This window comes from Hippichthys cyanospilos, chromosome 9 (assembly GCF_059441005.1).
Source record: "Hippichthys cyanospilos isolate Australia breed blue-spotted pipefish chromosome 9, RoL_Hcya_1.0, whole genome shotgun sequence".
Classification (NCBI taxonomy): Eukaryota; Metazoa; Chordata; class Actinopteri; order Syngnathiformes; family Syngnathidae; genus Hippichthys; species Hippichthys cyanospilos.
Window position 1 is genome coordinate 14603505 of NC_142377.1, and position 15392 is coordinate 14618896.

Sequence of the window (15392 nt, forward strand, 5' to 3'; positions counted from 1 at the left end):
AGCTTCACTCTTCATTTCCATTTTGCATTTTTGTCCTCTCACTCGCTCGCTTTCCATCTATCCTGCAGGACTATTTCACTGATGAAAAAACACAATGGCGGCTGCTTAATTAAATAGGCAGAGATTAACAGCACAACTAATGGTCACGGAAAGGGCGGTGTAGGAGCAAAACGAAAACAACAGGTTGCATTTAAGTGACAAACAAGGTTCAAATCAATCACTGAAATGAGAGTTCTCCTGCGTGTGTATGCTTCTACGGGTACCGGCTGAGAACATTGATAGGTGTGAGGCGTTTTCATGTGCGCGTTCCAAGAACATCCCATCAACCCAGCAAGGCTCAGAAAATTATCGTGACATTTCACTGAGATGAGAAATAATATTTATTTGTTAGCGCATGAACATGAAAACAAACTGCTGGATGAGTGCCATTCTTCTTCAATTTCACATCAGTTCTGCTTTCTAAAATACTAAAAGCTTGTCTAAGATTTGAAGTGTATTCAGAGCAAAATTACACCCATTCCTCTATACTTAATGCACTAGATTTAAAAGAAATACTTAAATAGTTGCACACACACACACATGCATTATGCACACGCACACACACATACACACAAAACAGAGCGTATCATGTGACACATTAGCATCTAAATTATTCATGCTAGATTCTAGACTACTGGAAAGCAGACATTTAGAACTTCCAAGGTCTGACCTAAAAGGATTCCATCTGAAATTAGATTAAAATAAAACATTACATTCAAAATCATTACAATCAAAAGAGCCTTTCAGGCAGCACAAATTGCCTGAGTGCTGTAAGAGCACAACTTTTCAACTCAAAGATCATATTTATTCTTGCTAAAAATAAATAAATATTCAAGGCAGCCTCAAAATCACATTTGGCAAGCACCCATGTTATCACTCAGCTGCAGATTTTCCCAAAATATATTATTTGGCACCAATAAAAACAAAATCTCTTTCATGCCTTGCCAAGCAGTTAATGTTCACAAATCAATGATTTTTGATATGAAAGTTGCATCATTCAGGTCGACAGCTCCCAATTAAGCCTTCTTTGGCTCACACCGTTTGAGTCTCCGTTCAGCATAACATAGTTGATACGCACAATGTTGTTTTCTTTGTTACAGGGATTTTTGCGCGATTAGATAGTGTATTTTTAATTTGTAAGTTCCAATTAGGTTTAACTTTATGATGAATGCAAAAACAGAGGTCAGGACATCTGATTAAAACAGTCATTTGAGAAGCAGCACAAGCTAATTAGAGCTGCACTGAATAAATACTTTGTTGTTGTATCTTTCTAAACAATGACATTTTTTGGTGGGGTATCAAAAAAACACATTAATTGCAATTAAAGAATAACAGTCATTGTTAAAGCATTATGTTTTTAAGCATGCTTATCTCATTTTTTAATTTGAATTTTATGCTTTCTACATTTTAGATCCGTTTTTATGCATCGGGCTTCTTGTGTTTGAAATGTTGGGGGTTTGAAATCAAAGATCAGTCACATCCAGGAGTGGACACTGATTGGCTGTCATTGCGTTTGGCATAACCTGATAGGCTCCTGTTGGTGGTGGGAGGGCAAGTTTAGGAGCAGAACCAAGTTGTGAAAAACACCCAGACGGTACTTTGGGGGAAGGTAAAGTGAAATGCAATCTTTGCAGGAAGCAGCTTGCTTACCAGAGAAGCAGCGCAAGTTAAGCCTACCGCATAAATGCAAAGCACCTAGCCACAGCAGCTAACTATTGCAACAACGATGCTAATGTAGCAAGAAATAGCAAAGCTCTTTGCCAAACTAAATTCAGCCCACCTGTTTGAGCAAGTCTGTGACAGATGGGATGGGCATTATTTTATTTTAATGTCGTTTTCTCAATCTTTGGCAATAGACAAAGAAAAAAACAGCACCATTCCTTCCTTGGTGGTTGAAACTAAATAATGCAGCCAACACTTAGGACTATTTTCAAATACAGCAGAAGATAAATAACCTGTTAAAGAAAATAACAAAATGTGTTTTAATATAAAACAAACTTGATGTGGGGGTTTCTCAAGAATTTTTAGGTGAGATCAAAGGACACTCATTTGATCAATTAATAGCGTATATATTAATCTCAAATGGTTGTTCGTCTCTGTGTGCCCTGCGATTGGCTGGCAACCAGTTCAGTGTTCCCCCGCCTACAGCCCGAAGCCATCTGAGATAGGCACCTGCGACCCTTGTGAGGATAAGCGGCTATAGAAAATGGATGGATATTAATCTCAATTCTTTGAATTTCATAACAGCCCTTTTTTGATAAATGGGTTGAAATATCTGAAGGTTGACTCACCCAAGAGGTTTTTCCAGTCGACTGGCCGGTGAGCCGACAATCTCCCCGAGAGTACAGAACATCTGACCCAAAAAGTCCTACGGATGTGGGAAAGCAAAAAAAGTGAGGAAACGAGGCAGGTTGGCATTTGTGGAATTGAGGAAAAAAAGACAAAAACATTGTTTTATAAGGGAGCTCAGATCAGCAGGAATATTCCGGCTGTCTTCTTTCTACTGTGGACACCCCTGCAAAGGTCAAATTTAAGACGAAACTTCAGACCAAACTTATTTTGTACATTGTTTTGAAGCGTTAGGATTTTTTCCCAACAGCAGATTTTGTTTCCTGGCATCTTTCTTTGGATTCAAAATGGAGGTGTGTCACACAGTAAGCAGTGAGCTGTGGATTCAAACAGACACACACCAGATGGATGAGACTGAAAGCATAGTGATAATGACAAGCGAGGTGACTCATGACCACTTAGCTACTGAAATACATTAAAACATACTCGACAGTACTGTGCACGCATTAGACTTGTTGTTTTTGCAATGCTGTCATGACCGTATTAACTCAAGCCCTTTTCACATTGTGTTGAAAAGACAGCAATGTCAGCCCTTTGTCCAACATTTACGTTGTGTATAAATGGCTGGGATGAGGAAACAAAATATGGATTTTCCTCATTATAAGGTCATATCTTTCTGAGATACATTTGTTTCCACTTTTGTGTCTATTTTGCCCCAGCAAGACAGCAAATTAATCACATCCCACCCAAACACCTTGAGACATTGGAAAGGCCAGGATGTCCTCTATTGAGGACACTGGGACTGTGTAGGATAGTAAGCATCCAATGCTTTCGACCAAAAACTAACGTTCACTGCAATTGACACAGATAAATAGGCTGTGTAGCAGAAGGATATCGTTGTTGTAACAAAGGCAGTTTAAAAGGCTATTTAAATGTTCTTTTTATAAATCATTGCAGCCCAGTTCAAATGAACGTTTGAAGACTATCAAAGTTGGGCACAGTTTCTACAGCAAACTCCAAAACAAGTCTCAAGTCTTTGACCCACAAATCCAAGTCTTTAGGTTCTAAGTCGAAGTCGGTGCTCAAGTCCCTGACCACAAGTCCAAGTCAAATCTTGTTTCCTGATCACAAGTCCACTAAGAATATACAGGATTATTATTTTCTTTCATATTTTGTGGGGTTTCCTTAAATGTTGGGATTTTTACAGTATTCCATTGATTTTCCCCAAAATACGAGTCAGAGTCAAGTCTAAGTGTCAAAAGATAGTGATATAAATATCTCAAGAGTCCCATCTGACGTCTATAATCATCCATGGCATTGAATGAGTTAGTGTGTTTCCTCAATAAAAAGGCACTGATGTCAAGTGTTTAGAGTTTAGGATGCCATGCCACAGGCACAGGGGGAGAAATGCTGCATCTACTGTTATGGCTCCTATTCAATACTAATTTTAATTTGAAGTTTATTGTCACTTGGCAAGAGCGTAGATGGACAAGAATAAAAACTGTTAACAAAAGTCTGTGTTCTATTTGTAGTTTTTTTTGGCCATCTGTTAGTTAGTTTGTTGGTTAGCAGGCTACTTCCTGCTTCATGGAGGAGGATGATCAGCCGACAGGCAGTGCCATATGTGATTCTGGGGTTGTGGACCGTTTCATTGCGGACAATAATGACTTAAACTATGGAAAAAATAATATTGTGCTGCCTTTTTTTTTTTTTAATCAAGATTGCGAACAATAAAATTCCAACTTAAGACGCGCAAATATTGCACAGTACTGTACATGTCATATCAACACGTTTTTTTGTGTAACCTAACAAAGCAGCGAATGTGTTGACCAATCCAAACCAAAGAGTTGCCAATGGCGCCTTGCGAAAGAGCAAGAGCATCATGCTTCTTTGGCGTGTTGTGATGTAATAAAAATTTCCCCAACCCAAACGTGATCAAAACAAAAATCGTGTCATGACTAAAACTAATCCTTTTATCATGCAGCCATCGTGGAACCCTTGAAAGGTCGCATGGTTGCGCACGTCCCTTCCTCGGTGAGTGACAGCAGCCATGCAGTGTCAGAGGTGAAAGCGATGCTAGCACCTACGTTGAGTTCTGCAGGCTTCCAGAAAGGTTGGCCAGCAGCAGCAGCAACAATAACAACAGTAACAACAACAACAGCGATAACAACAACAACAACAATATAGGCCCATCATATACAATATAAAATGACACTTAACCAGAACAAAGTGCTTCTAAAGCTGCTGAAGGTGATGAGCTACGGACGTGAAGACAACATGCAGTACCATAACGTGCCAAAAAAATTCAAGCTAATGATGGGAAAAAATGCAAACCCTGTGCATCCAAATACATCAAATAATCATCAGCTGATGACATCAGAAGAAACTGATTTCCTCAACGCTTTCCGTCACCATAGTTTCCTCTTGTATGAAGAAAGCCAATATTCTACTTAATCATGTATGCTGTAGAGGAGGAAGCAAATGGTGAAAAGCATTGTATCATTGACACTTTTCAATGTGATGTCACACCATTTCCACTATGTGTATTTGAAAAAAGAAATTCCTACTGTAACTTTTTTGCACCTGAATCCGAGTTGCTTGACTTGACTTTATTTTTTATTGGATTCATGAGAATTATTCTGTCAAATATTTAATTAACTAATTGAATAAAAGTTTATTTTACATTCAATTGCATTACAAAACCATTTTAAACCACTTACTGTTTGTAAACCGATGAGTCTTGTTTATTTGGTATTGTCATCACACGAGAGGGATTGAATGTTTTACTCATCAACTTTATAGAAGGTGAGTCAGCTCCTGGTTCAGTTATTGTAGTCTATGTCTCGTTTTTAACTAAAAACTATAGAAATTATAAAAAAAAAATACAATTGAAAGACTGAAATGTGCAGATTTGAACAATTTAACTGTGGATCTTGACGGTTACGATTTTAAAAGAGTTGTCAAATATTTTGATAATCGGTTAATTGTCGATTAGTCAGGTAATTTTGACACCTCTACTTATAGCATTCTAAATAAAAAAAAATGTCGGATGAAAAATACAATTATTTGTAAAAAAAAATAAATAAAAATAAATAAAAATATTTGGTCAATTTGACGCAACTTTTTCCATTTGATTTGCACAAAATAACCCTAAAAATGGGTCATCTTCAACAAAATAACCCAAATCAAAGTTAAGCATTTTTGCACACATCCCAGAAAGTTGGGTCAAATTGGCCCAAATCTTGGGCTGATCCATTTTTTGACTCATAATTGGATTATTTTTGACCCAGCTGTTTCTAGAGCGAAGTATTCATTGAGCTCCATGGTGATAGCTTGGCTAGCCTTTGTTCTCCAGTCAAAACAAATAAGACATACAAATAAAGTGAATATTTCAAGCTCTTGGAGTTGTGCATCCAGGCCAGTTTACAAATTGGTCTATTAGCTCTTTAATCATACAGAATGTTGTTCTACTCCACATATTATCCATCATTAGCATATATACATATTGGAGATAAACATACCATCGCACTAGGAAGAACAGCAGAAGTGATATGAAATCAGTTTGAAAAGCATTTTGTATGGTTGAAGAAGAAGTTTTGAGATGTCGCACTCTAAACAGAAAAAAAAAATTGAATTCAAAATGGTTTGTTCATGTAAAATTGTTTACATGATGGGAAGAAAAATGAACATTCTGCATTTGGATATTGCTACAACCCAAGCACTAGAAGGGTTTGCCTTGTTCCATCAAGTAGCAGCAGGCAACAGACAGCTTCTAATTGAAAACACCACAGATAAAGAGGCTGCTCAGCTCACTGTCACACTTGGATTTAACATGCACTGATTTGGTCTCATGCATCAAGTTATCAAATTAAACATTGGAAATCAGCCAAAACTGGTCTACACTTATCTGTGGTGTCAAGCGGTATGTCAAAATAATACAGTACAATGAGCACTCACATGTTTGGACAAGTCTGGACTTTTGGAGTCAACATCATACCTGAAATGAAACCCAAAGGCAAAATGGCCATTTCGACATTACACAATTGTGAGGAACACAAGTTGGGATTTTCGGATTGATTTATAGTGGTAATGATCTGAGGTTGATTTGGAATTGGGGGTAAAAAAAAAAATAAAAAATACACCTTTCCACTCACGCAAAAATCAATTCATATGTGAAGCAAATCTCCTGTGACTTCACCTCAGTGAGGTTTAACTCCACAAGTCGTTTTTTTTTTTTTAGCTTGATTGTGACTTTTTTTTTGGAAATGCCACCGTAGAAGAGGGACCAGTGATTGTAAAGAGATGGGAAAATTGGGATGACGACGCATGCGTCATTCTCTTTTTTTAATGTGTGTTTGCCATGTTCATGTTGTAATGGATTAAACCCAGGGGAAAAACTACACTGCCTGATATGCAAATAAAATTAGGCATTAATGACAATAAAGAAAATTCTTTTTTTTTCTTGTAATCTATTAACATCCCTATGCATGTAAAGTATAGGCCAAAAGTTTGGAATCAACTTTCAATCATGATTTGATTGATCGAGCATATTACATACTACAAAAAATAAGAATTACATTATAGGAAAGAACGCACAGAAAAAAAGATTATCGATAAATATCACAGTTCAGAACATGTTCAACGGAAATAAAAGCACACAAAATTATGAATTCCGACTCCTTCTGCTCTATTATTACTCATGTCATTTTTAGACACTGGACAATTTATATACATACAGTAATATCTCAAATATTTTAAATAATTTGAACCACAATAATGTTTTCTTATTTTGAAAAACGTAATTAGTTGGTTCTATAGATTTTGAATGCTTGATAATTCAAATAGGGACTTTTTTTTATTTGCTTAAGGACAGACTATATGTTTTACTGTCTCGTATTTCAACACAGGAAGTAAGGATTCCTTATTTAAAAGATTTTATAAAGAAAATGAACCCTCTTAGTCACGGAAATGAAGTAAAGGAATTGAACGAGAAGGCATCTCCAAATGTTTTGGCCTGTACTGTATGTTATCACAAGTAGGTAAGTCATCATTAAAATAATGGTTGGGAATACATATTAAAAAAAAAAAAAAAAAGGTTTCTGGAAAATTCATAACAACTTATAAGACCAATATTTTGACCGTGGAATTTGTTTTCCTTACTATTTCTGTTGAATGGAAGATTGCTTTTAAATGCAAACAAATCTGTGGTTGGCAAATGTCATAAATGTATATTTTATGCAACCTCGCACATCAAACAGTCGTTGCATCACGGCATTATCATGATAAACTCAAAAACACATCCCAGCCTATCCAAAAAAGGGCCTTGGACACTTTTCAGATGTTACCATCGAAAGGGCAATTTGATTTGTTTTCAGTCAGATCCTTTTTCTTCATCCATAATCATGAGCAGTGTTCCGATCTCATTTGCATATAATTAAAAAGCAATGAAAGCAAGTGAAATGGTGCATATGTGATTTACTAATTAAATGTTCACCTACACATTAATTAAGCACAATTGGAGAGCATGCAGGATTTGATCATATTTATAGCTTTTGGTCGCCGTGACTGAGCGTGACCATTTTATTGGACGTTTAACACTGTAGCCTCCCAAGAGCTATGAGGCCAAAAATACAACTTTTGTTGTAGGAACTGACGGGAAAAATCATCAGTGGGGCATAGAAAGAACAAGGCCCCATGCTTAATGAAGCCAATCTCGCTCTCTGACTTCTAGCTCTCGAATTCAATCAAATAAAAACGGAGACAGCAATCTGTCAGGGTGCCACGCAGAATCTGTTGTGACTTCAAATGAAAACAGACTCACAAATCAAAACGAAGACTCTGCTTTTCTTCAAAAAAGTAGTCCAGGATGTACTTCCGAACAAAATCGGGGTTCAGGGTATTGTCGATCACTTCGGTCCTGCCAAACTGCAAATAAAGAAAGGCAGACAAATGTCAGGAGAGAAGAAAGACAAAACACTTGAAAACTTAACAAGGTTTCAACTGAGACCTTCTCCCCCGTCACACACGTGCGAACACCTTAATTTTCAGAGGCCTGATTAAGAGTGGTGTTGAAAAGGAAACCAGGGGTGTGTTTCCGGGCTTCTTCATCCTAAACCTCTCCCACATAGTTAAAACAGGATAAGTCTCCCTTGAACCCCCCAGAGGGAATAAGGGAAGATAAAAGGGGCAGGGATACTACTTGCAGAGAAAATTAAGAGAAAAGAGAAGCTGAAGAAGTATGACCAGAAGTGGTAAAAGGAGAGAGGGAAGCTGTTACTTACACTTGGTAATTAGTGGGACTTTCTCTGTCAACTTGTCTAGGATGACAATAAAAGGCTGGCAAAAACGGGTGCTACATTTATGTATTGCATACTGTATATTAGTCATATAAACTCATCTAAATTACCTGATCTTAACAAGGACATCATTTTTTTTTTGTCAACCTGCGTTAGAATTTGTAACATATTTAAAGCTCTGGAAAACTTTTCTTGGCATAATTGAGCACGTTTTAAAAAATTCAAAGCAAAATGAAAAATAAATATAAGGACAAAAGCAGTAGTGTTTTGCTTGAGGGAAGACATACCTTTTCCGTACGGGCCAACGCATAGCATCATGAAATCTTAATCTTCCTATGGACGCATTAGGTCATGAACCTAATTTTGTTTAATTAATAATAAGAAACTTTTGTTCGTGCCGTTGTGCAGCCTATCAAGCTGAAGGCTATTTATTGCTACCAAGCAAATTTCTGATGGATAACAGCATTAGCGTTTTGATTTAAGCATTGAAAGCTACTTACTAGGGCGCCAGGACAGTGTTGGTCAGAAACCCCACCTCAACTTTGAGCTCATGCCAGTGTTGATTTTTGACTGTATGGGTTGCCTCAATTTTTCAATTTTGATGTCTCCTCAGAGAAATGTTTTCGTTTATCCAGTTGTCTTTGCAGCTCCTGCAATCATAGCTGTAATGGTGCATTCTAATTGAGAGCTATTTTAGTAACAAATGGAGAAAGGGCAAGTGATATACACTGTATAACGGTCTGTACATTTGGAGTTTTCAGGTTTCCTGCCACCCTTTTCAACGTTGCTTAGCTACTGTACAAGTGGTACAGACCCCCTAAAGCTGTGACAAAAATACCACTCAACAGGTCTTAAGTCAGTGTTTCTATGGAACAATTATGAAAATGTTTTATGAAGATTGAAGTTGCTTTAAGAGGTTTAGAACGAACACCCATGGTAAATAAAAATTACAGCAAAAGCATACAGCTTTGTATGTTATAAAGGTATTACACTTTATGTGTAAGGACCGGTAATCAAAACAATGGCGGCCAGGGGGATCTTGCCAAAGTTAATATTCATTAAACAAAAAGTGGGTTATGTTGAGGTCCTTCAAGCAGTCTGCAACCTTTAGTAGATTTATTAGTTGTGGTTTATTGTTCACTTCCATATTGCCACTAAAATACTTTATAGTGACATTAGCGCATTTGTTAAAATTCGTTTTGGATGCTCTGCACAATATCTATAAACCATGATATTGAATATGAGTCTCTTGACAATAAGAAACCAGAATATACACTTAGAATATACACTACACCAGAATTAAAAGGCATGTCTAGGATAGACCAGAATTTCACGCAAACGGCTGCCAGTCAGGAGAAATCAAAAGCACAAAATTCAAAACATGGTAAGATGCATCGACTGCAAGTGGTGAGAACTTTGACTTCTGCACAACACAGACAGGTAAATGCTTGCTAAGTTACAGCCTGGATAGAATCTTAGTTGAGTTTCTTGGGGACTAACTAGAGGGTACAAATGGGGGCATCATTAAGTTGTTAAAATGTCGCTTTTGGAAGATAACGTTTGGTGAGGTTTACAGCATATTTCTTCCAAAGTAGGCAAGATTTATAGGTAAGGATCGCCTCCATTGAGATAAACAGAAGAATTTAAAGTTAAATGAAAGCACAATTAGCTTTGTCTTGGCATTGATGATGTCAATATATGAAATAGTGTGATAAAGCTGTTTAGACTCCATGTCATTCAGATTATTTTATTCTTATTCAAGCATGTAAATACATTTAATATGGCGTTATGCAATTGCTGCTTATGTAGCCTTTTCAAGGCATTTTTATTAGGTTTAGTTTCATAGCCTACCTGCAAGCAAAATGAACGACATTGAAGTATTTTTTACATGAATCCTATACAACCAGTGGAGACCAGATATCTGAGTTTGGCCTAAGAAAAAGATGAGGTCATGAGTATTGAAAGGGGAAGTAATCCCCCAAATTTTCTATAACATAATATGTTTGTATGCCCTCATTAGTACTAATGTAGCTTTCCGAATATTATTGTGTATGTGGAACATGAAAGGCGTAGCAAAATTTACCTGATTTTTCTTTATGACTTCACAGTTGCTCAGGTTTCTGAGTTTAGTAATTTGACATTTGCAAGCTGAGCAGTAAGTAGTTGTTTCATTAACCCTGATCAACTGTAATGTGATTTGACAAAAACGCTGCTCCCTGAGATGAATAAAAACAAATGAAATTTTCTATTTAATCCATATTCCACAATCAAAATATCAGTCATAATACTGTTTAAACTTGAGGGGCTGCATGGAACATATTACTGTAAAATAACTGAAACAACTGAATGGTTGATTTACCACCAGGGTCCACTATATTTGGTGGTATCTGCCATATATATTTGGTGTATTTCTTGCTGCTTTCCCTTTCATAATTTTGTTCAAGAAATTAGACGTTGGCAAGCAAGCTATCCAGTTCAAATAATTAACCTTAAAAAGACTTTTTGCATGTGATGGTTTCCAGCATAGCATCAGACTGTATTTACTTTCACTTCTGCTTTCCTAATCCCTTGTGTTTATCAATATCTCAGCAAAGAAAGCAGTTTTGATTCGATCCACTCGCTAATCCATGAATAATTGAATAGTGTGCTCCGTCTACTGTCTACAGTTACGTTTTAAATTTGTGTGAGGCAAACATTACTTTCGTTCTTTGTCTAAAACAGACGTGTTTCGGCTCAAATATTAGGCAAAAAGCCATTATTTGCAAGTGGAGCGTAAAAGAGTGGATATGCATGGATTTATGGATCTTCCACAATATGGAACGCAGGCTGTGAATGTGGATGTATGCAGTTGCCTTGCCTTTTCAAGATAGCATTAGAGCATTAGGAGTGCACAGACCTCCACCAAGGCTTATCGGCAGCACATGTCTACCTTTGTGATGAGATTATCCATGATCATTTGAAAATGCTGTTAAATTCATAAAAACTGCTTCCTTATTTATTTGACTCTATATATGTATCCCACTCAGATTAAATGAAAAAATTACTCTTAAAAATAAGTTTGTCATGATGAACTCATACAACTAAGATAAGTAAGCAGTCGTGACATGTTGAACTTTGACATGTTGTCCCCATCTGGGTGAAATTTCAGCTCCCTACTGTCTTATTTCAATGCTTTTCCTTTGATTTGAAATGCAGACATCTTTTCAAAGTCCATTTATTCCCAAGTACTTGTTTATATTTGTCATTTTTTTAAAATATTAAGGTAAAAGAGAGTCTGAAAATGGCTGCTGCTGAATGAGTTAATGCCAGTGATTCATGTGACTGTTATTAATAACAATGGTGTGAATTCTTGTCACACTTAATTCGGAACACCCAATTAAAATCTGTGGTGAAATGTGACAAAGAAGACAAGCCCTACAAAAAAAAAGCTCAAACCCAACAAATGAAATCATAGCCTCCCACATAATTGTGACAGCAGAAAAGAATAACAAACAAAATATTTTTTTTTTTACATCCATTGAAAAGACATATTTTTCCGACAAACAAATGATGAAGTAATCTGCTTGAGTAAGAATAGAGTCACAATCTCTACGCTAAAGCAGTCACTGCAAAAGGCCCTAGAGGTGTTGATGAGACACACAGCACATGCTCGTGATGAGGCAGGTGATGGCAAAGATGAGCTCCATAATGTGATTTCCCTGCAGAGTGGCAGAGACAATGCCAAGCTCCAGAGTTCATTAGATACTACTGGGCTGCTGGGGCTGGCTAATGAGAATCTGGCGGGAAGTCTCTGACTGACACCCTGCTCATGTCCACACACTCATATCTGTTTTCCCTCATCTCGCGGTCTGGATTTTCCTAGAGGAGGGTCTTAGCCCTAACTGCGACAAACATGTGTCCAGTCTTGATTTAAAGTCCTGCAGAATGCAGTGATTTATAGTCTGGGCAGAGTTTCCGTGGAAAGCAAAGAAAAAAAGAACACGTGGAAATCAGCATGAAGCATATTTTTCGGAGCATGTAGCCAGGTCTAACATAACTGCACATTAAAGGAAACAAACCATTACAGCAAATGAATCATATTTTATTCGACTTCAATTCGACATCCATAAGGCACACGGTAGATTTGGAGTATTTTGAAAGATTTTAAGTGTGCCTTATAGGCTGAAAAACACAGTTCAGGACAGTGACAGTTTAACATGTGTGTAACATAAATATGTATACCCATATCTGCACTCACAGCTTGCTAAACAACCACGGATCCCAAATTCAAATCAGGGTACCTTTTCCAAAAAAACACATCATAATTTGTCCGTAGCTATAACAATCATGGCAGCCTCCGGAGTGCCACCCTCAACATGTTACGCTGTAAGTAATTAGGAATGTACAAGTTTAAGGCACGTATAAGGCACATTTAAAATCATTTTCTAATTTTTCTAAAATCAATAGTGCACTTTAAAATAGGGTACATCTTATTAATGGATGTCGGATTTTCAGTTTGTCACCTTTTATTAAAATGTCTTCTTATTTGCTGACACTTTTTAGTCGAGAAATCACGATATTTAACATCCGTCTACGAATGATTACATGTTTCAAAAATATTTAAAAGCTTATTTGCTAGACTGTTTTTTTTCTAATGTACCTTATAACCTGCTGCAATCTATATGTGGAATGTGGAAATAGACCAATTGGTTGAGACTGGTGCAGTTTTAATGTGTAAAAGAAAATTGCTTTAAGGCAAGTTTTCACGTACATTTCTAGTAAACTTATTCAGGCTTGGCGTAATCAAAAAATGTAGACTGTTCTATATATGCATTTAACATAGACGTCCAACAGTCCTTCAGCAGCATCTGAAAATCAGCCCACACAACAATCTGTTCTCAGCAAGTAAACACATAAGCAGGAGGCGAAGGGGTCATCTGATGGCATGAATAGATAAGATGTGATTTTTGTGTGTGTTTTTTTTTTTTTTTTTTTTTTTTTTACAAAGGCAACAACACATTTAAAAAAAAACATGCTTTATTTTGGGAGGAGTAAGTGCCAAACGTAGTCAGTACCTAAAAACATCTATGCCTGAATGTATAAGCATTGCTGTGAATGTTTCACTTTTGTCTTTCTCTCTTGTGTTATTTTGTGGAAATTTACTGTGACCTTATTGTGCTTTTGCTGATTTTATATGGCAATCTACTGTAAGTATGTAATGTTTTAAGAAAAATATTCTGAGCTGTTGGATTGCTGACTACATTGAGCTCTCTGAGGTAAGCTGAAGTGCCAGGTGATTTCATGCATTATTTTTGGCTTAAAATGAACATATCATGCCAAACTTTAATTCCATCCGGATATTCTGTATTTTTTTTTTCGTAAAAAGTTCAAGTTGTGAAATCCTCTTACCTCTCTCCACTGTTTGGTTTCCACACCTTGTGTATAGAGGACACACACTGCAAAGCAGGACAAAATCAGGGGTGAAGGAGATGAAAGATTGTGAGGGATGAAAGATGCAAAGAGGAAAAAGTCAGTCATCAATCATAAGACACTGCTTCAAAACGATAAATCAATCGTGTGCGTGGGTTTGTAAATGCGTGTAATGTGTGTAAATGTGTGTGCATTGTATTTTTTGAAAGTTTTTGAACGTGTGTTGTATTTTGAAAGTTCTCAAATAACAATTATGCAGGAAGAAACAAACAACATTTTCCCAAATCTTCTCAAATTAGATTTTTTTTTTTTTAGCTACCAACGAAAAGAAAAGAGGCTTTGTAGCCACAGAAGACAACGAAAGAGTTAAACTCAAAAGACTTACATGGATCGGACTTGGAAAATGTGTCTTTATCCAGAAGATTTCTGTAAATAAAAAAAAAAGTCTGTTACTTACAAAAGAACATGATTTTTTCCTGTCACACATCTAAAGATTGAGAGAAAGTGTAGTTATTATCAAGCTACTAATTTGTGGCATTTGCATAATATTGTATAATACACACACCCATTCACAAATTGCAAATTCAGATCGTTTGCAAGCTCCCTGAAAATTGCAGGCTTTGCTGTCAAGGACAATAGTAGCTTGATTGTCAGCATCCCAATTTCTGCCCTCCCAACACTCAAAAACAACAGTGCATATGTGCAGTCTGAAATTCTACCCATACAAATATTTCTTATCTCATATAGGCCTGAAATCTTTTTTTTCTTTTTTTAATAAATAATATATATATATATATATATATATATATATATATACCTAATTAAACAAGCAGTCGAATTTTAAATTTTGTTCAGTCAGCAAAATTCATAGTGTATAATAATATGTAGTATTTACTACATTATTTATCTTTGTCTCGGCCTCTTGGGTTCACTCAACTACATGGTTCAACTTAAATAGGTGTTCATTTATAAAATTTACCTAGTCCTTTTAATTGCTTTTAGACACCATAAGCAGGAGTTAAAATCTTTATTAAAAAAGATAATTGAATGGGTAGTCAACCCCAAAATTGTCATGACAACATGTTTATGAATCACCACTTGTCTAAACGCAGCACTCTGAATAAAATTGTGTTTGTGGAATATGAACTAAGCAGCAAAATTCACCCTTTTTTCCTCTTTGTTAGTGGCTGCTGACTGAAAATGACATTGCAGCTGCTAAGGGCTCAAGTGATAACCATTTCAATCATTTCCGTCATTTTCAGTGGACAGGCTAAGGCTAATTGCGATTGCTGACCAGTTAGCATCGGCAAATTGTGTCGGTGCCAAACATTCCTTATTTATGAACTATTCAATAGTGAC

The 15392-nt window shown here is 36.5% G+C and overlaps 1 protein-coding gene across 2 annotated transcripts in view; it reads right to left on the reverse strand.

The window, feature by feature from the left end:
* The window catches only part of cpne5b (copine Vb), an 81509-nt gene that overhangs the window by 48547 nt on the left and 17570 nt on the right, over positions 1-15392 (reverse strand). The window contains exons 2-6 of one of the 2 annotated variants that reach the window (XM_088422429.1): positions 14419-14459; positions 14013-14059; positions 8150-8253; positions 6286-6325; positions 2331-2407 (exon numbers count right to left, since the gene is read on the reverse strand). In XM_088422429.1, coding sequence (XP_088278555.1) covers positions 2331-2407; positions 6286-6325; positions 8150-8253; positions 14013-14059; positions 14419-14459 — 309 coding nt within the window. Of the gene's footprint in view, positions 1-2330; positions 2408-4415; positions 4425-6285; positions 6326-8149; positions 8254-14012; positions 14060-14418; positions 14460-15392 lie in introns of those variants that run through there. The other variant, XM_088422430.1, reaches the window with a different exon arrangement.